Genomic DNA, 20,268 nt, shown 5'->3' on the forward strand with positions numbered 1-20,268 from the left:
CTTTGTCGTAGGCGTTTTTATGAGGTTGCGTATATATTAAGGTATATATGTATGCTCTATGAGATGTTGTACACACGGGTTATATTGCTACAACATGTTATCACTAAAGTTCCTCAGAACAGCTCTTAAATTCTTGACAAAAGCGTTCCTCACAATTTTGAGAATGGCAACCCACAAACATATTTCCTGTAACAGAACAGCGACAGCGCATGGTCTTTATCTTATATCTTCCCAGTCATAAATATTAGAAGCGGGAAACGATAACTGAGCTCAAACCATAAATAGATGTAATTTTATTCGCGCGGCTGTGCACTACCACCAGCGTCGCCCGAGAAAGAGGTTTCAAACATACCCGATTTGGAAAAGTGGTGGTAAAGTCGCCAAGAAAGAAGCTGGCTCTAATTAATAGCCATAAATCAAATTGTCCGATGGAAAATTCAGAGAACCCATAGCACGAGATCTCGTTATCACTTAGTCAGCTTACGCTTACTTCAATTCGTACCGCCACTACACCTACGACTCTTACAATTCGTGCAATATTCTAGCTTGTTGCTACCGCATTCACTGCTTCGACCCTATGGCGAAACTACTGGATTCCTTTCTATTTCACCTAGTACATCACTGAGATGCGACGTCTGCAACGCCACTGGCGGCGGCGTTCCTCATCACCTGAGCTTTGTCAGACGCCTATTGGGACTCTCGCATATGGCCGACAACATGGTGCACATTTGGTTCCCGCAACCATCATGAAGGGCGGACGTGGTGGCGAGCGCAGGACGCGCGTATAGGAAGGATAGGCTCCACACGGGCTCCACTACAAGTCTCACTGATTTTGCTGGTGTGCTCTCACGCACATAGAGCAATCACTGCATAACGTGCCCGTGGGAACGCAAGCTCTTTACCACGCAACAGACTAGGCTCATGTTGTGGCATGATCGCGCGCTATAGCGCCACGAAAGTGTCGTTGATGCACTATAGACGGCGAAAGCGGTGACTTGAAGAGGCCGTGACTACAACTTTACTCGAGAATAACGGCATTCCTGATTACATCGGAGCTAATTATACGATATCTTGGCCACTGGAATAACCCAACGCCATTATCTAGCACGACGACCGATGTGACCTAGCAAGCGCTAGAGTATTATGCCGTAAGACTGGGTCAGATTGTCGTAGCCACCCTGTCCGGCATATCATCTGTATCGTCCTTCGCTGAAAAACGTGATGGCTTTTGACGAATGGTTCCCCAACCCATCTTGGTGGGGTGCCGGGTGCCGCGCGTAACCTCAACGAGATTGCCCACGACGCAGCGTGCGCGCTTACCGACCGCGCCGTGCTCGGCCGACCCCATCTCGCCGAGCTGGAGGACAACCGGGACGCGCTCATTACATACGTACAGCTAACTCACAAAACATTTCTACTTGGGGCGCCGCATCTTTCCGCCACCACACCTCAAGCCTAACAGGCCGCAGGCGCTAGCACTATACGCTTGCTACCGACGCACATGCACCCGAACCCTGCCGAACTACGTTTTCTATCCCGGCGCGTACCCCAGCCACACGTGCTCCTCTTGCGGAGACACGGCGACACTCGCACACATGCTCTGGGAGTGTAGAGACGCTCTTCCCGACTCTACCTCGGACAAGTGGGAGAAGCTCCTCAGCTCACTACTCGCCGACCAGCAATTGGCTGTCCAGCAGACCCACGAAGCGGCCGCCAGGTACACCCTGTTGGTCCCTACACTCACGGACGACTTTCTGTGGCAATGAAGGGAAAGCTATGGGCGCGTGGCTGCTGCGCATGCGTTACGGCGCTAAGTAGTCCGCCAGCGTTTGACAGTGCTTTTGGATGCTCTGAACAGGCACTGAATCGACGCAGCTTCACGTGTGACTACCCGCCGTGGTTGCTCAGTGGTTATGGTGTTAGTGTGCTGAGCACGAGGTCGCGGGATTGAATCCCGGCCACGGCGGCCGCATTTCGATGGGGGCGAAATGCGAAAAAACCCGTGTACTTAGATGTAGGTGCACGTTGAAGAACCCCAGGTGGTCGAAATTTCCGGAGTCCCCCACTACGGCGTGCCTCATAATCAGAAAGTGGTTTTGGCACGTAAAACCCCATAATTTGTTTTTTTTTTTTCACGTGTGACGGTTTCGCGTTTGCCCAGACGCGGAAGGGAAAAGCCCCAAAATAACTAAACATTTACCTTCAGTGGTGCGTTTGATCTTACTTAACTGTTGCCAATAAGGTGTTTATGCTTTCTCTTCCTCAGCTTAAAGTAACGTGGATGAAGAGACAGGACTCATTTCAGAAGCGCTCTCACTTGTGCACGCTTGGCCCCCGTAGCTTTCCCTTCATTGCCACAGAACGTTTTCCGCGAGTATACGTGGGAGACGCCCACCACGCGCTAAGCGCGTCTTGCAGGACCAAAATAAACTTGTCCAGTCCGGTCCAGTTTAGACAAATGGCGCGCTGCTCTCGACGGCACCGTCGCTCGTGAGTGTGAAAAACAGATAACTAGCGATGTGTACACTGTATGCGTTCCTGTTAGCGACACTTAAATGTGATAATCAGCGTGAAATACGTACGAACCGTCGGCACTGCCTGCAGCAGAAGCTGTGCCACCTAGAAACTTCCTACGCATGTCCTGCGCTAAGCCCCGCACGTCTTCCCTTCCCGTGGTGCCGGTAAGACAATGTCGGTACAGGGTTGTCGGCATTACGAAAGAGGTCTATAGCGGTCTCGGCGCTGTCTGCTGCGCTTCAGAAACTACCTCGCACCTTGTCTCACCGCCGACGTGTCGCGCCCCCGAGTGTTCTTAGAACCCCGCCTCAGGAGCTTCAGCGCAACGCTACACCTGCTATCGCTTTCAATATACTTCGGATTGCGGGCGAAACTGCATAGTTTCTTCTTGCCTAATCACGTGTCTTTGAAGGAAAGGTAGGTGTCACTAGATGGCCCCAATGGGTTCTCGTCGTATGGAATACCAAAAATCAAATAACGAAATTATCGAATGCCAGTATCCTTAAATGTCGGAAGCGGCTGTCCGTATGAGCCAACTGCATCAGCGGTGCAGGATAATCCACGATTATTCGGCTTAAGTTGATATTTGTTATAGTGTGTCTTCTTTCACTGGGCGTATTCTGCTTGTAAGCAGAAGTATTTGGAGATACTGAAAGTTAGAAAGACAGACCTCATTGCGCATTGCGAAGACCTATTGTAACATGAGAACACATTAAAAAGCACTCACAGGGCACATAGTGTAAACATACTTTCAGGCCTAAACCGGGAACATTTCAGCTGGCGTACCCAAATATGGATTGTCTTGGCTGCAAACGTCTCAAAGACATATTGTTTATGTAAGCTCTGCCTCTTTGGCAATTATTTCGTTTCGCCCAGAGCTTTATAGCAGTGAGAATTTTACGGGTGATAATATGTGATGACTATGTTTCTCAAGTACTATTTCTACTATTTCCTTCTGGTAGAGTATGGGCGCTGCAAGGGCGTGACGCTCAGGCTAGTCGGGAACTAAAAGGCGTTGACGCGAGGCTGACCTGGCATCGCAGAGCGGTCACAGGTTGGAAGACCCTATGCTTGGGGCGTCTATTTTAATCTCTCTGTTGATGAAAAGCGCAAGCAAATGGGAAAGAAATCGTTACGATATGCGGTGCCACGGCGTGTTTTCTAAGGCAAGCATACACAAAGAGCACGCAAAGAAAAAATTACGCAAGGCAAAGGACACGATAATGTAATCGCTTTACGCACCTATACAGTTTTGTAAGCTGCGCAATGCACACAAAAAAGAGAGAGAGAGAAAGAACTTGTGTATTGACCCTCATTTGTGTTTGGGAAACTTGTGAGCTTTGAAATAAATAACGGCAAAAAGAGATGCTTCAAATACATCATTAGGAAACAAGCCATCGTGCACTAAGCAAGCAATGTTGTCTGAAGGAGCCCAGCTCCTGCTTTTTAGCATATTGAAGAATGGAATGGAAAACTTTATTGACTTTTTTAAGCTTTTAGCGGGTCGAGGCCGAAGTCTTCATTCTTGAAGCTTGGGTCCTCTTCAGCCATGGATGGGCCCCTAGTACAGGGCTCCACTGAGCCGGGCCGCCTCGCAAAGAGGCCTCAGATGCTCCACAGAGAAATCTGAACTCCTCAGGGTGGGCAGACACCCCACTGATGCCCCGCTCGAAGTAAGGCTAGAAGGACAGAACATTCCGGAACAAAAGATGATTAGAGTCCTCGGCATGTGGATGCAAGGAAGCCGGAAATGCAGCCACACAATCTGCCTGCTAAACAAAGCAGCAGGACAGGTGGGCCGAATGATTAGCAGAGTGGCACACAAGAGACATGGCATGAAAGAGGATGACACACTCAGGTTGGTCAACAGCCTGATAGGTCACATACTCACTGCCGTACCATGCAATCACCAAAACCGAAAAAGAGCAAGTGGAGACCATCCTCCGGAAAGCGTATAAAACAGCTCTCCACCTCCCAAGGAACACATCCAACGACAAACTCATGCAACTTGGAATCAGCAACACTTTTGAAGCACTAAGGGAATGCCAGCTCAAGGCACAAGTACGAAGACTCAACAATACAACAACGGGAAGGGCGCTCCTGACAAAGCTAGTTCGGGAAGTAGAAAAACCACAAGGTAGTAGGGCCACAATACCAGACCCACTAAGAAAGAAACTACGCATACAACCTATCCCTCGCAACATGGACCCAAACCTCCATGCGAGTAGGAGACAGGCTAGGGCAGAGTATCACGAAAATACGATGGGACATCGGGACAATACAGTCTATACCGACGCGTCCCTATACTCACAAGCACACAAAACAATGCGGCAGCGGTAGTAGTAAATAATCAAGGAGAATTAATCCCAGGACTCACGGCCGAGGTGGCTAACATAACCGAGGCAGAGGAAATTGCTGTCGCACTGGCAGCGGAAGAAGGTTATCATCATCATCATCAGCCTGGTTACGCCCACTGCAGGGCAAAGGCCTCTCCCATAGTTCTCCAACAACCCCGGTCATGTACTAATTGTGGTCATGCCGTCCCTGCAAACTTCTTAATCTCATCCGCCCACCTAAGTTTCTGCCGCCCCCTGCTACGCTTCCCTTCCCTTGGGATCCAGTCCGTAACCCTTAATGACCATCGGTTATCTTCCCTCCTCACTACATGTCCTGCCCATGCCCATTTCTTTTTCTTGATTTCAACTAAGATGACATTAACTCGCGTTTGTTCCCTGACCCAATCTGCTCTTTTCTTATCCCTTAACGTTACATCTATCATTCTTCTTTCCATAGCTCGTTGCGTCGTCCTCAATTTGAGTAGAACTCTTTTCGTAAGCCTCCAGGTTTCTGCGCCGTAGGTGAGTACTGGTAAGACACACCTATTATATACTTTTCTCTTGAGGGATAATGGCAACGTGCTGTTCATGATCTGAGAATGCCTGCCAAAGGCACCCCAGCCCATTCTTATTCTCCTGATTATTTCCGTCTCATGATCCGGGTCCGCCGTCACTACCTGCCCCAAGTAGGTGTATTCCCTTACGACTTCCAGTGCCTCGCTGCCTATTGTAAATTGCTGTTCTCTTCCGAGACTGTTAAACATTACTTTAGTTTTCTGCAGATTAATTTTTAGACCCACTCTTCTGCTTTGCCTCTCCAGGTAAGTGAGCATGCATTGCAAATGGTCCCCTGAGTTACTAAGCAAGGCAATATCATCAGCGAAGAAGGTTATAGAACAGGAATATGCCTCAATATTCTAACAGATTCACAAGAGGCGTGCCGGAGCTATATAAGAAGCAGAATTAGTAACACGGCGCTCAAGATCCTCAGCAGAGTTCCATTCGCTGAGGGACAACCCACACATAACATTATCTGGATACCAAGCCGCGCAGAGATCAGGGGCAACGAAGGGGCAGACAGCCTAGCTCGAGTCAACGTCAACCACCCCAGAGGGGCCACAGATCAACTGGGGGAACAGCTATTCAGAGCTATTAAACCTCTATAAGGGGCTAAGATATCAATATCCCCCACCACATAAAGCATTAACAAAGGAGGAGGCCGCAGGATGGCGGAGACTGCAAACGGGCTCCTTCCCAAACTTACACATACTAAGTAGGATATTCCCCACGCAGTATAGCGCAACCTGTCCGTGGTGTGGAGCTAAACCAACATTATACCACATTACTTGGGAGTGTACAAGAAACCAGGCATCCCACAAACACAAAACACCATGTGCGGAGCAATGGGAGAGCTGGCTCACCAGCCGCGAGCTGGAGGCTCAAAGAGCTCTCATAGCATATTGAAGAACTTCACAGATGCAAGCAACGACTGTGTAAGCATCTGATTGACGAAAATACAGTGTTATATGGGTGCACTACTGTAAATACCACTTTCTCACTTAAAATATCACGTTCACATCGTTTCTTGTACATCCCGTCTTGCCCTTATTCGTGTAGAACGAGAACTAAACAAAGCAATTTCACAACAATGAAAGTCAGGCTCGATACATCAGCGTTCGTTTGCTTTGTTGGCCCTTTCTTTCTTTCTTTCTTTCTTTCTTTCTTTCTTTCTTTCTTTCTTTCTTTCTTTCTTTCTTTCTTTCTTTCTTTCTTTCTTTCTTGCTTGCTTTCTTGCTTTTTCTATTTCTCTCTTTCAAATGGGCGCCTTGATGGAGTGCTTCATATCTTAATACACATGAACATTTAGGTTATTCAGATTATATTTAGCTTCATCTTCCCTATTGAATTATCCCTACATTTGCTTTGATTTCCAACTATGCGAGACGAGAAACTTTAGTGAAAATTACGTGGCAAAAGGAAAATGTCAAAGTTGGGCATTGTTGCACAGCTGAGTGCCTTGTCGGGATACACACAGACGAAAACCATAGGCAGCTTAAATTTAATCAAGGCTGCCGGGCGAAACCAAAACATGTGAGTTTACTGTCAAGTACTTTGTTGCAAGAAAGGCGGAAGGAAACTCAGTAGACTTCATTGAAACAAATCATTACTTAAGGCACCTAGTGTAGAAGGGTTTCGCTATTATCGCGTTTTCGTTCCTTAGGTTCCATAGTGTAGTCCTGTGTTTCTAAGGCAAAATACTTCCAAGTATTTCTCCTCTCGAAGTTTTCGTGCACACAGCAAATACTGCAGATTTTTTCTCTCTCTCTCTCTTCAGTTTCGCGCACCAGTCTTGTGAAAAAGCGGGAAATGCCAACAATAAAGCAACAAAACTGGCAGTGAAACAAAAAACCACTGGTTTTACGAAAAATAAAAAAAATATGCACATCTCGCTAGTGAACTAAAACAAAGCAGACGCAGAATTTTTCGATTTTGAGCACTTTGTTCGAGGAATACATGAACAATTCAACTAGGTGCTTAGTTTTTCAAAACTCCAAAATCGGTCGCATATTGCAGGTGCTCGGCCATATTTTAGAAAAGAAATCATTTCTAGCCATAAATTATTCGCGAAAATTTGCAATGACTCACTTCGACTACTAAGTAAAGCAGAACGTATTTCATCTTTTTTCTGACTTCCTCAATATGGCTTCCAACATACGCCATCGGTGTCCTCTGCTTAGAAATTTCATTCTGGGGCTTTACTTGCCAAATCGACGGCATCTTTCTGAGGCAAGACGTAGTGGGGAACTGCGGATTCATATTGACCACCTGTGTTGCTTTAACATCCACCCAACGCGCGGCACAAAGGCGTTTTTTTTCCTTTTTTGCATTTCTCTTGCACCTAAATGCGGCTGCCGCGACCGGGATGCGATATCGCGTCCTCAGGCATAGCACTTCAACGCCAGAGCCAGTAAGTCACCACGGCTGGTCAAGTTGCCCGTTTAGTGTGCCATATTTTTTTTCAAGTTTAGTCGACTGGTCGGTTCCTAGGGCTCCAAGAAGCCCTTAAATCTTAAGACTCTCTTCCAAAATATGCGAATAAAGAGAAAGGACCCGACCAATAGAATGCCTGAAATAGCACACGTCCTCCAGCTCAAAGGCACCGAATTCGATGGCACTGCTCAACCTCCTACGCCTAGAAAGGTTTGCCATTTTTGTCGTCAATTTCTGCCGAAATGATACCGCGTCGGCTTCAACACATACTGGGAAAAGGAAGACCCACCAGCGACGAGACGCTTCCTTTAATCTGCGAAAGGACGACAGCCGTTCGCACCTGACTCCATCTGTGTTGTCATTGTCGTTGACAGCGAAGCCAGAAGACGCGATGTTCTGTATCAGAGGACATCAAACGTGGGATTCCTTTTCCACACTAAACACGAAGGGACTGAAGAAGGCTTCACGCCGAAGCTGAAGGCAAGCAACTTGTTCGGCTTCGTAGACAGCGGCTTTGGCAGGCGCAATTCTCATCAGACGTCACGTACATCACACACCGAGGCGTTTTATAAGACATAGAAGCGTTCACTGTGCCTGGTTAAGACTGCATCTGCGTCGGGAGAGGCAGCCCACGGTAAGGTTTCTTGCGCAACGATTAAAAAGGAATTCTATAGAACCCTGTTCCAGGAAGAACTCCAGTAATTCTTACACACGACGCAATGCTTCTCAGCAACGTTTCTTTATGTCACGCAATTTAGTATGATACAAAGAAATGCTCTGCTTTCCTTCATGGTAAACTCTGGACCATTGTCAGTTTATTCTTGATTGTCAATATCAGCGGCATTATTCTTGCGTGTTCATATTATACATATATATTATATATATTCCTGTTATACAAAAATGTAACGCCAAGAAACTCTACTGCTGTTGTAAATGTCATGTGCAAATGGACGTTCGTGCTTCTATACTGCCTTCGTTTTTTTTCTTTATTTTTCAAAGCGGAGTGTTACACAGCAAGCTCTAAGCAAGGTCACGCAAGGTCATCCAGCAGAATAATGCTACAATCTTAAATTATACCTTATTACGTCTATAATACTGGGCCAGAAATACCATGTATATGCATATACGAAGGCTACGTCACCTGCAACAAAGTCCCAAGCTCCGCCTACTTGATGCGCTACAGGCACGCAGCTAACGCGCAATTGGCGCGCACTTGGCGTGGAGACGTGCGGTGATTGACGCAACTATTGTGCAGAGGGCGCCGCTCGCCACTGTGCACAATTTTTGTAGGAAACTCTATGCTGTGTACAGATGCTTCTGCGGTCGCGATAACGCTGGCGTTGCTTCTTCGTGGTGCACCAGAACAGCCAGGGATAGGCAGCGTTACCCTAATCTAACGGAAGAAGTGAAAGCAAGAACGTTTAGCTCTCAAACGCGCAAATAAGGAGCCACTTTATAATGCTTCGGACCACGATGATTCCCCTTAAGGAAATTTCGACCACATGTCTTCCTTTTTTTCATAATAAGTTGTCTTTGGGGGGTCCTCAAAGCAAACAGGTGAATAACGCTAAAAAAATTGAAGAACTTCGAATTTCATTGCGCCGTTAAAGGAGTGCTTCTTTTACGGCATAAGTGGGAGTTTATCGCAGACGTCTGCGACAAACGCCCTCTTAAAAATCTCGAAATAACATGCTTGGCAAGCATATTTAGCGTCAGCGAACAAAGAAGGCAGACGGCAGCACAATCTCCACATAGTCTCCCTTTTGTCCTTGTTCGCTGACGCTAAATATGCTTTACAAGCTAGTTTATCTACACGCCCAACAAATGAGTATGTCGAAAAAATACTTTTTACTTATGAGCAAAATTGAATTCCGAATCCGCGTAACCCTACTAATACCCTACAAACTTAAATAATCCATATGGCCAAAGAACACGTTCAGCTCACTGTTAAAAAGAAAAGGTCGTTACCTCGCTCTCAGCTCTCGAAACAAGACAGGAAGGAAGCCATCTTAAGCCATCTTACACCAGGCCCTATCATGTCCTGCGCGTCTTCACGTGACTCAAGGCACCCGTTACCACAGATCCCCAAGATAAACAAAAACGACTCAGACTTATGCCTTTAACTTAGGATTATCTCGCACTCCAACTCATTGAATTCGGGCTCGACCTAGCTCACTCGGAGTCAGACCTCGCGAGCTAGCGACGCTCGCTCGTATTAAACTCGCCAAAGGTATAGTCCGCCGGACTCGATGGCGTATGTGGACTCATCGGCCGGCGTGAGTCTGAGTGAGCCAATTTGTGAGTCTGCGAACTGCTGCGACATTTATACCGCGGCCATGTTAGACGCGTTCCGTAAAGCCACGCGCGACCTGTAACAAACTCAACGCGGGCGTTCGCGACGGGAAGAGGAAACGCGTGTGACAGCAAAGCACGTGTGCGGTTAGAATGCACGAAAAAGGCAGAAGTCGCGCCGAAAAGAGGTCATGACGACACTGGCTCCGACACTATGCCCGAAGGACGCAGTTGAAACGCATTGATCCCTTCAAATCGCTTGGTTTCACTTCGCAAGTGGAGTGGGGTCGCACTTTCAGATCGCCCACCAGTTGCGCGATCATCCTCAACATCACGTCGGGCGAGGGACTCGACGAGCCAATATGAAACATCCTTTTCCCCTTTCGCATACATTGCCGCAACCCCTCTTCTCGGCCTCTAGCTACTAAGAGCAGCAAGCCGTCGCCGTGCCCTTATACCATATATTTCAAAACAATTCGTCTCTCACGCTTTCAGCAACACTTCATTTGGGCCTAGTTGGTACATACTTCTGAACTAAACGTAACAGCGCAAACATATAAGACGAGCCACAAAAAGAAAGACACGACACACACTGGCGCTGTGTGTGTCGTGTCTTTCTTTTTGTGGCTCGTCTTATATGTTTGCGCTGTTACGTTTAGTTCAGAAGTATGTACCAACTAGGCCCAAATGAAGTGTTGCTGAAATTCCTTTCTAGTGCAGCGCCAGTGTGTGTCGTGTCTTTCTTTTTGTGGCTCGTCTTATATGTTTGCGCTGTTACGTTTAGTTCTCACGCTTTCGCTCTCTCTCTCTCTTACCTCACTATTTCCGTTTTTTCTCTTTTTTCAACTCTGTTTACGGTTTCTAGCCCTTTCAAATACCACTTTTTCCGAGCGTAAGTTGACATAATGATTATTTATGTGCCTAGTGCACGTACTATATATCCACAAACTTTGCCACACTCGCGTGAATTTTCATACAGAAGCACAATTTCCTTTAGCAAAACCCATCCGGCAGACTTCTAGAAAAAAAGAACCCGAAGACGATTGAATTTGGTGTTTTCAGCAATTCATGATATTTTTTTCAAGGGCTTTATTTTTTCGTCCTTTCTTCACTTCAAGTAAATGTACGACTGCATTGTTCCTAGAAAGTTGCAAATGTAATAAGCTACGTTTCTCGTAAAGCAATACCGCAGGGCTCGCGTAAGAAAAAAAAAAGAAAAGAAGAAGTTGATATATAGCGGAAACATTGGCACACCGGAAGGAGTGAAACGTAAGCACTGCTCGTGGGAACTTCACATTCAAGAGACGTTCAGCGAGGCTTTCGTACATAAACAATGCATGAAATACCCGCTCCACGTTAAAGATAAGGTCTGATATCGACACAACGCACGTTTCGAGGTGCGCCTCACTCAATGAAAGCTCGCTGAATAATCTTGTTATTCGAAAGGCCAAGTCCAGAGTTATCGATCACGTACAACTCCAAAGACAGCCCTTGCCATTGTTTTAGGATTAAATTTTATAACTACACATTCTATTCTGTCGACTCGTACCTTTGAAGTGGCTTTCTTTCTATTGTCTGGTTGAACCACCAAAGTATGTATATATGTATGTATGTAGTATGTATGTATGTACACACACAAACACACACACAATATATATATATATATATATATATATATATATATATATATATATATATATATATATATATATATATATGTGTGTGTGGGGGGGGGGGGGGGTGTGCTCTTCAGAACATTTTCTCATTTAAATTGCTTGCATAAATCACAGCGCTAAAGAACCCAAGAACACCTACGTATGACCTTTTCCGTTCTTGAAACGAATTCTTTTACGAGCGTGCTTAAAACTGGCGGCGCAGGATTTCACCAAGCGTAACCAACGGGACACCTCCTAGAGACATCGAGTCGCTCAGCGCCTTCTGAAAGTTCAAGTTTGCTGCGCAACTGAGAGAAATGCCCAAGAGTTGAGGAGCATAAAAGCGAGGCCTCTTGAGACGTACTTTTATCATTGAGCGTTCTTGATAATACCTAATACTGATGTAAATATGCAAAACCCCTAGAGACTCTCATAAGGCTAACACATGTCGCTTGTGACAAATGTATGCACTGAAAGAGAATTGTATAGCGCGGCTGGGAATTTACACAGCGTAGAATGGAGACAACGGAAAACTCCGTTTGTCTTCGCTTTCACTGAAATATTCAATACAGTCATTTCCACCGTCGAAAATAGCCTATACACGACACATATAAGAGCTTTACAAACATTCGTTTTGCTTGTTTTATTTAGGGAGGCGTTCATGAATCTTGGCCCTATTATGATGGCCCAGCCTTGGGATCGCAGCTAATAAAAAAAAATGATTCCCGGGCCATAATAGCGCCCATATCAAATCTAATTTTCAGCAGTTTTCGTAATGAAGCAAATAAGGCGTTCGCGCTGCATGATTTGAAATTGGCACGAAAGAAAAAAAAAATTAGAAAGTAGTCTCCGTTCTGTGAACGTCAGTCCCTCGTCATTGTAAAGTGCATCGACAGAGTTTCTTGTTTGAGCACTGGACGGAGTCGGTTCACGCAAAATTTCGCCTGCATTGACACTCTCTCTTTCTCTCTCTATCTCTCTCTCTCTCTCTATGTATATATATATATATATATATATATATATATATATATAGAGAGAGAGAGAGAGAGAGAGAGAGAGAGAGAGAGAGAGAGAGAGACTCACGGTCAAACACAATGAGCGTATAGACAAGCACTGACGACTTTAAAGGTGCCCTGCACCACTTTTCATTGAAGTGGGGAAATAATGCACTTGAAGTTAAAATACGCTCTTTCGGAGATACCTTGCCTCAAAAAGTACTTAAATGCGTGCAGCAGAAGCGGGTTTATTAACAATCAAGCATTGTGCCCTTCGCGATGCTGCCGCTCCTTCTTCAATGTCTTGCACTGCGGCGGCGACGGGGGAACGGGGGGCGTGCCGACAGCGATTCGTCTACTTAACGTTACCGTGGCACGCAGTTCAGATTTGATTTTGCGTGTTAAAGTAAACGCCACTACTTTCGATTTCGGTGCCTAGGACCCGTCAAACGCAAGCGAAACGCGCTGGTCCTCAGCGAGACGCAGTGCGCTTAGTCAGTGGACTCGTCGCGGCAACCCATAGCGGTCGTGGTGTCTATAGGCTACGTATAGCTGACAGCAGCTGCATGCAAATGCAGTGCGTATGGCAGCGTTTGTTTTGTGCACGACAGGGCTTCAGTGAGCGCTCGTACTCGTATACTCCAGTCTGACCATGCTACGCGGCGCGGACCGGCTATGTCCTTCACCAGCTGTACCTACGTATAGTAGCCGCATGCAAGTTGCGCATTTTGAAGCGTTATCATTAAGTCTGCCAAGGCGTCTAATGAGGGGCCGCCAGGGGATAGCGAGCGCTGGCAAGCTTGCGTGTGGTCTGACCTTAAGTTTTGCGTGGTTCGAGGATATAGCTGAGCGTTCAGAGGTAGTCGAAATTCGCGAGACCCGATGGTTACGACACCGATAAACAGGGTAGCCAAGATTTGATTCCTACGCGGACTGCCACGGCCAAGCGCGAGCAGACGATGGTGGGCTTCTTCCGGAAGTAATTAATTAATATCGAAATTCGAGAGCAGATTTTCACTTACTTCAGCCTTAAGTTAAAATTGATCAATAAATGCACGCAGTAACAATAGGAAGAAGCACACTGATTCAAAAACCTTTCTTGATTGATGTCAGCGATTGGCCAATGGCAGCCGCGTATGGGAATCTGCTATATTACGAAATAAAACGTCCAGGGAAGAGTGAGCAGGGGACATCCGTTGAAGAGAGAGAGAACGTTTGAAAGAAAGGTGACTTCGCGCTCCGCTTGCGAGCTCCATGTGCCGAGAACGACTGCAAAACTTGGCTGAAATGCTCACAGCAGCGTATACGCTATCCGTGGACCAAGCACGAGCACCAAGCACCAAGCACTCCTGAAGACGTAGCATCACAATCGGATTCAATTATAGTGCTACTACCTTAATCCATTCTTTTGTTGTGAGGCTGAAAGAACATGACTACTATGTGTACATCTCCTTCATTATTTTTGTTCTGTTTTTCTTTCTTTTTTTCTCCTTTTTGTAGTTGCGAGTAGTTGTGTGCATCATCATCAGGAAGTAATCGCTATCAACGTGTGTTGCGCTTAAAGATTTACGCGTCCCGTGACTACCTACAGAGACAAAACAAAACACGTCACAGACACCCATAGCCAAATGGCGCGCGATTATCTTCTCCTTTAAAACTCGCAGAAATATAATAATGTACTTTGTGCTGTACATATAATCAGTGGCTCGACGCGCGTAATTAAACGTTACGAAAAGATCGGCATATTACTGAAAGCCGCAGAAATAATTGAAGTTCCCGATCTTAATCAAATCGGCTGACTTGCGACTACTTGTTTCTCCGCTAAGAAGTATTTTTCAAGTTTCCGAAAACAGCAGATTCATCAGTTCGTGAAGGCAATTTAGTTCAGCTAAGGCTAACACAATACTGTGCGTACTCGTACTGCCGTGTGCAGCGACTGCTTGGCAAAATAGTCAGCTACGAGCCTATGTATACACTTAATAAGAACAGACATGGCAGGCAGGTAAGCCACACTTTGACGACTACTGGTGCAAAAAAGTCTTTACTAAAACATTCACCAGGCCATGTCTCGAACTTCTGCGTTATAGAATCCTAGCCAGAACCCATGGTGTACGAAGTAGCCAGTTATGATGAGGGCAGTAAACCTAAGTTCCGAGGTTTTCCAATGTACGTGTGCAAGCATGTGTGACAAGTTTACCCACGACATATTCGGGCCCAGAATAAATACTTCCTGCATTGTGCGAAGCAAGCAAATTTATTTATTTATTTATTTATTTATTTATTTATTTATTTATTTATTTATTTATTTATTTATTTATTTATTTATTTATTTATTTATTTATTTATTTATTTATTTATTTATTTATTTATTTATCTATTTATTTATTTATTCATTTCCGTATAGCATATACGAATAGAGTAGCCGAGGTGCGCTCTACCTCAGTAACTCCCCAGGAACCTATGATATCAACAGCGGACTTTCTCTACCTCTCTTAATGTTTCTCTCTCCTTTCCATGCCCTCAGCGCCGGCTAGCGAATCGGGCTATGTCCGGGTTAACATACCTGCCTTTTGTTTATTATTTTCCTCTCTCTGTAACACAGCAGCGGAGGGCCGATATTCGAAAAAAACTTCTCAAGCTCGAGTTGTTCTTAAGGGAAAATTCTGGCCAATCATGACATCAGGGATATAATTAGCGAAGGCACACGGCCAATGACAAAGAACACTTACGAACAAAAGGCTTTGTCAATACTGACGCAGACGGCTAGCTGTGGCACTTTCTGAAATGTATCCTGTACACATCGGGAGAGAGAGAGAGACAAAAGGGAAGGAAATTAAGACAGGGAGGTTAGCCAGTGTAAATACCAGCTGGCTACCCTGTGCTGGAGAAAGGGCTAAAGGGAATAAAAGGAGAAGGAAGAGAGAAAAAAAAGGCAAGAAAAATTCACACAGTAACGCGATGTTACGCGCAACTATAGTCAGAGGCGGTCGCACAATTCACACATCGGGAGCTTTCCCTGCCAATAGCTTAGGGCCCTAAGTATGCGAGAATTCTTGTTCATGCTTTGTTTATAGCGAATCTCTGTCCGCTATTGTCCTGATTTTGCCACTTCCAACTTTCCGATCACTAGGTATATTAATGAAGGCGTCTACACGTCGTCAAGCTCAGATCATAAGGCCTAAAATACCTGTACGTCATTACGAAGCATCAAATCTGACTACGTGGAACCACTTTTTGACGCTCTGTGCTTGATCTGTTTTTATTTTACGAATCACTGTTCGGTTACCCATGAGCTCTTCTAACTTTACACTTGTGCTTTGCAAACTTATTTTCCGATTCTTGAATAGCGAAACTTTCAACGCTGCATAACTGTGAAGTTGCGTGCCCTTCACAGTTATGAGTAAGCGTTTCTAGCAGCATTTCCGCCTCTCTAGCACAGTTCCCTGCAAGAGGAAATTGCCTGGCCAGCCTTAACGTTCCAATATGTCGGTTAAATCTCACAAAAGTTATACAGATTCGTGATTAAACTCTCAAAGCACAAACACTGTTTCACATGAAAGAAAATTATACCGGCTGTTTCTACGAAGACTTTAAGTAATATTTCAAAATAGCCGTCTTGTAATAAAAGGACGGTCTTTGGGGAGAGAGAGATTGAGAGAAAGAGAGAGGTATCAAAGAGAGGAAAGGCAGGGAGGTCAATCAGACGAGCGTCCGATTTGGTACCCTACACTGGAGGAAGGGAAAGGGGGAACAGAAAGAGGAAAGCGGGATCGAAGGAACACTGTCTGTGCACGCAGCAAAGTGCTTTTTCGGAGATAGGCTGCCAATGGTGGGGACCACATGGTGGCGCGTGACGCACTCTAATTATTCATCAATTCAACACTTTAAAAACTTGAAGGGGTACAGCGAGAAGCGATGAGATTCACATATAATAAACACTCCATCACAGACTCACCAACAGCATCATTGAAACGGGCAGAACTTCTAACCATGGATAACAGAGCCAAGCTTGCTAGACTAAAAATCATGTATCAGTTAATACAAAATCAACTTAAACTGCCTATTATGAAATACATATCAACGTCCTCGAATAGATTAACTCGTCATAAACTCACACACACATTAAGCGAATATTCATTCCGCACTGATACATTCAAATACTCATTTTTTCCAAGGGTGACACGCGAATGAAATAATCTTAACACAGGTGTCACTGACAGCTCATCCTTAGAAATGTTTGGTACCCTGATTGCGGATCAACTATACGCACTGCAGCAATAATTCTTCTCATTATTTACGTAGTTCCTTGTTGCCTTGTTATTTTAACGGTGTTTGTGCATCACTATAATTACGGCAATGATGCAATACATTTCTTTTCTTGTTGGCATTATTGTAACCTTGATTGTTGAGTGACTCTTATTACCTCAATACTGACCCTGTAACCGATTTATGCAACTGCAATTATTGTTGTCATATCCTCTTCTGTTATTCTCTTGTATAATCAGGTAATCAAATTGTTATATGCCCAAATTTTTTATTCTGTAAGATTTAGTATGTAACACCTTATACCATGTTCCTATTTATTACATACAACCCTCCCTGTTACAATCCCTGATGGGATTCACAGTAACAATAAATGAATGAAATGAAATGAATGAATTTACAAAAAATCCCTAATTAGGTTCTAAGCTTTTAGCTTCCAAGGGTCATTGTAATTGGGAAATTGAAACGAGCTTTCCGTATACAAACATATCAACTCTTAGATCTGAAAAAGAAAGGATACTGTGGCACGACGTATTTCGACTATCAAATCGCGCGAAACCGAAACTGAGAGGCTGCAGCGAAAGCAAAGCCGCGCTCCTCGAGAGCGGCGCGGCTTCTATTACGTTATATTAAGTTCTGTTACGTCATCCAGCAGTGGGGCTGCCAGCGCACTGCGACAGCGAGGAGCACGGAGCCTAAGTGCGCTTGCTTCAGGATATCAAAAAGTGCTACCGTAGGCATGTCGCTGACTTTCCCACACCTAAATTAAAGTTTGCAGGGGACAAGCTGAGCGAAAAAAATATGACGCATTGGGCTACGCGTGGTTAAAGGTCTGCATAATCAATCAGGATAATTAATAGTGCTCGTTAATATTTTAAAGACAAGTGTACGGGCTCCACCGACAACTGCGCATTTCTTCTCTCGCAGTGATGATGGGTGTGGACCTTCCGGACTTCATCCTGAACCGGAACCAGCCGTCCCTGAAGAACCTGCAGGCTCTTCGGCAGCGCCTGTTCGAGAGCGGCCGGAGGCGGTGATTCCCAGGAAGAACCGCGTCCAGGAAGCACCCCCGAAAACTCCTCGGACCGCGCCAGCCGCGCCTCTTTTCTCTCCCGCGAGGTGCGACACCCGAAACACGCAATTTTCACTCCTCTGTATGATACACTTTTTTTTTGCTAAATCGGACTAGTGCCTCCGGGACACTGGCTCTGAACCAGACGCTCTAGATGTTCGTTACTGTGTTGGTTTGATGCTCGTTACTGTGAACGTTTGTGTTTGTTACTTGCGCATGTTCAGTGTCAGAGTATATTGTCCATGTATGAGTTGGTCATTTGATGCGTCACCAGTGTCATTTGTAGCAGCATTCCAGGCTTGTGACCATGGCAAACATCTCTAGCGCTTTTTTTTGCGTTTCCCTCTCTGTCATCTTTCTAACCCCTATCCCCCATCCCCAGTGTAGGGTAGCAAACCGGAGACTCATATCTGGTTAACCTCCCTGCCTTTCCTCTTCATTCTCTCTCTCTCTCTCTCTAGCGCTTATCACAGAACGTCCCTTTCTCTCTCCCTCAGTGGAATATTTATAAAAAAATTATGGTGGTGCATGGCCATTCTTAGTTGGTGGAGCGATTTGTCTGGTCAATTCCGATAACAAACGATACTTTAGCCTATTAAATAGGTGCGGGGTTCCCAGCACCTTACAACCTTCTTAGAGGGACAAGCGGCTCCTATCCGCACGAAACAGAGCAATAACAGGTCTGTGATGCCCTTTGATGTCCGGGGCCGCACGCGGGCTACATTGAAGGAAGCAGCGTGTCTTTATCCCTGTCTGAAAAGACTGGGTAAACTGTGGAACTTCTTTCGTGATTGGGGCAGGGGCTTGCAACTGTTCCCCTTGAACGGGGAATTCCCAGTAAGCGCGAGTCATAAGCTCTCGTTGGTTACGTCCCTGCCCTTTGTACACACCGCCCATCGCTCCTACCGACTGACGCTTGAAGTGCGTGGCATTTTACAGAGCCGTGGCTGTACCATGCCGGAAGCTTGAGGCGAGTCTGTGTAACCTACTGCCTGGGGGCAAGACGTTGATCATTCCGCACACGAATGTAGCCAGACAGTTCCCTTTACACACGGCTTACATCCAAGGAAGGTTACGAGCAATGTTCACCAGGGCAATCCCACGCTGAACACACACCATACTGAAAAGGCCGGTGGTCTTGGCGGATCCCTGTAGTCCAGCTCCACGGAGGCCTCAGCATGGAATCACGTCTTTGTGAGAGAGTCCAAAACCGTGCTATTAGGGCCGGGGGCAGGCTGCGCGCCCCTGTCATCCAGCCTATTGGAGGCCACAGTGCGGAAGTCGGTACATCTCGTAAGTCGATCATGGGAAAGTCCGATGACCATTCGTGGTCCAGAGGTGCCTGAACGATGCGGATGCTCGCACGTTCGTGTAATCCAGCTTGGGTGGAGTCGCGGCCTCTGGGATCTGAGCTCTGTCCACCTCCTAGGGGTGCGTCACGGGCAGCGTGCGGGTGGAGTCGGATGCCCGCACGGCTGCCGTACGGCTAAGCGGGGGAGATCTTGCCGCAGCTTGCAATCGGAGGGCTGCGGTTGCAGAGAGGGGGGAAATTGCGGAAGCCCTTTTGAACGGCACCCGGCAAAACGCGCGGGTTTTAAACCCCCTCTTGCTGTCCCGGTGCGGGGAATGTGCCCTGGTAAGCAGAACTGACCTCAGCTGCGGCAGGTCTGGTCAGCTTAACAAGGGAAACGGCGGCTGAAGTCGCAGGCCCCTTGCCTGCATGGACCGACTGTGTGCGATCCATGATTGACCGGTCCCTGCTATATGCGGCTTGAAAAGGGCGAACCCTGAGCCGGGTCGGACGTGGGGCTATGGGATTCACGACAAGAGAATTCTTTTCTTTGTTGAGGCCTGGACAATTCTGCGCCCAACTGTCGATGTCAAGACAATTCTAGGTACAACTCTTGTTACAGGTGAACCCTGTCACTACAAATGTCACCGGCAGCCCTGCTATACTCCCTCGACCATCTGAGGTGGAAATAAGAAGCATTTGCCGGGAGGTGAAAACGTGGTCCTGAGCACATCGGACTGTGCCGAACACAGGTCGGGCAATGAGGAGCCCCGTCGCAGCAGGGGTTCTTCCAGGGACGGCTGGCAGTTATCCCACGATGAAGAGAGGCCCTTCAGAACAGAGTTGAAAGCCAAAA

At 46.3% G+C, this 20,268-nt stretch overlaps 2 protein-coding genes across 4 annotated transcripts in view; one reads left to right on the forward strand and one right to left on the reverse strand.

Annotated features, from left to right (window-relative positions):
* Nucleotides 1–20,268, reverse strand: part of LOC135898911 (sodium- and chloride-dependent glycine transporter 1-like) — a 968,957-nt gene that overhangs the window by 814,330 nt on the left and 134,359 nt on the right. The gene's annotated exons all lie outside the window — the stretch shown is intronic.
* LOC139046650 (uncharacterized) overlaps nucleotides 1–20,268 on the forward strand; it is a 157,396-nt gene that overhangs the window by 126,831 nt on the left and 10,297 nt on the right. For all 3 annotated transcript variants that reach the window (XM_070529572.1, XM_070529574.1, XM_070529573.1), the window contains exon 3: nucleotides 17,977–18,168. In XM_070529572.1, coding sequence (XP_070385673.1) covers nucleotides 17,977–18,086 — 110 coding nt within the window. In that variant the 3' untranslated portion in view covers nucleotides 18,087–18,168. The remainder of the gene's footprint in view (nucleotides 1–17,976; nucleotides 18,169–20,268) is intronic.

This window comes from Dermacentor albipictus, unplaced genomic scaffold (assembly GCF_038994185.2).
Source record: "Dermacentor albipictus isolate Rhodes 1998 colony unplaced genomic scaffold, USDA_Dalb.pri_finalv2 scaffold_23, whole genome shotgun sequence".
Lineage (NCBI taxonomy): Eukaryota > Metazoa > Arthropoda > Arachnida > Ixodida > Ixodidae > Dermacentor > Dermacentor albipictus.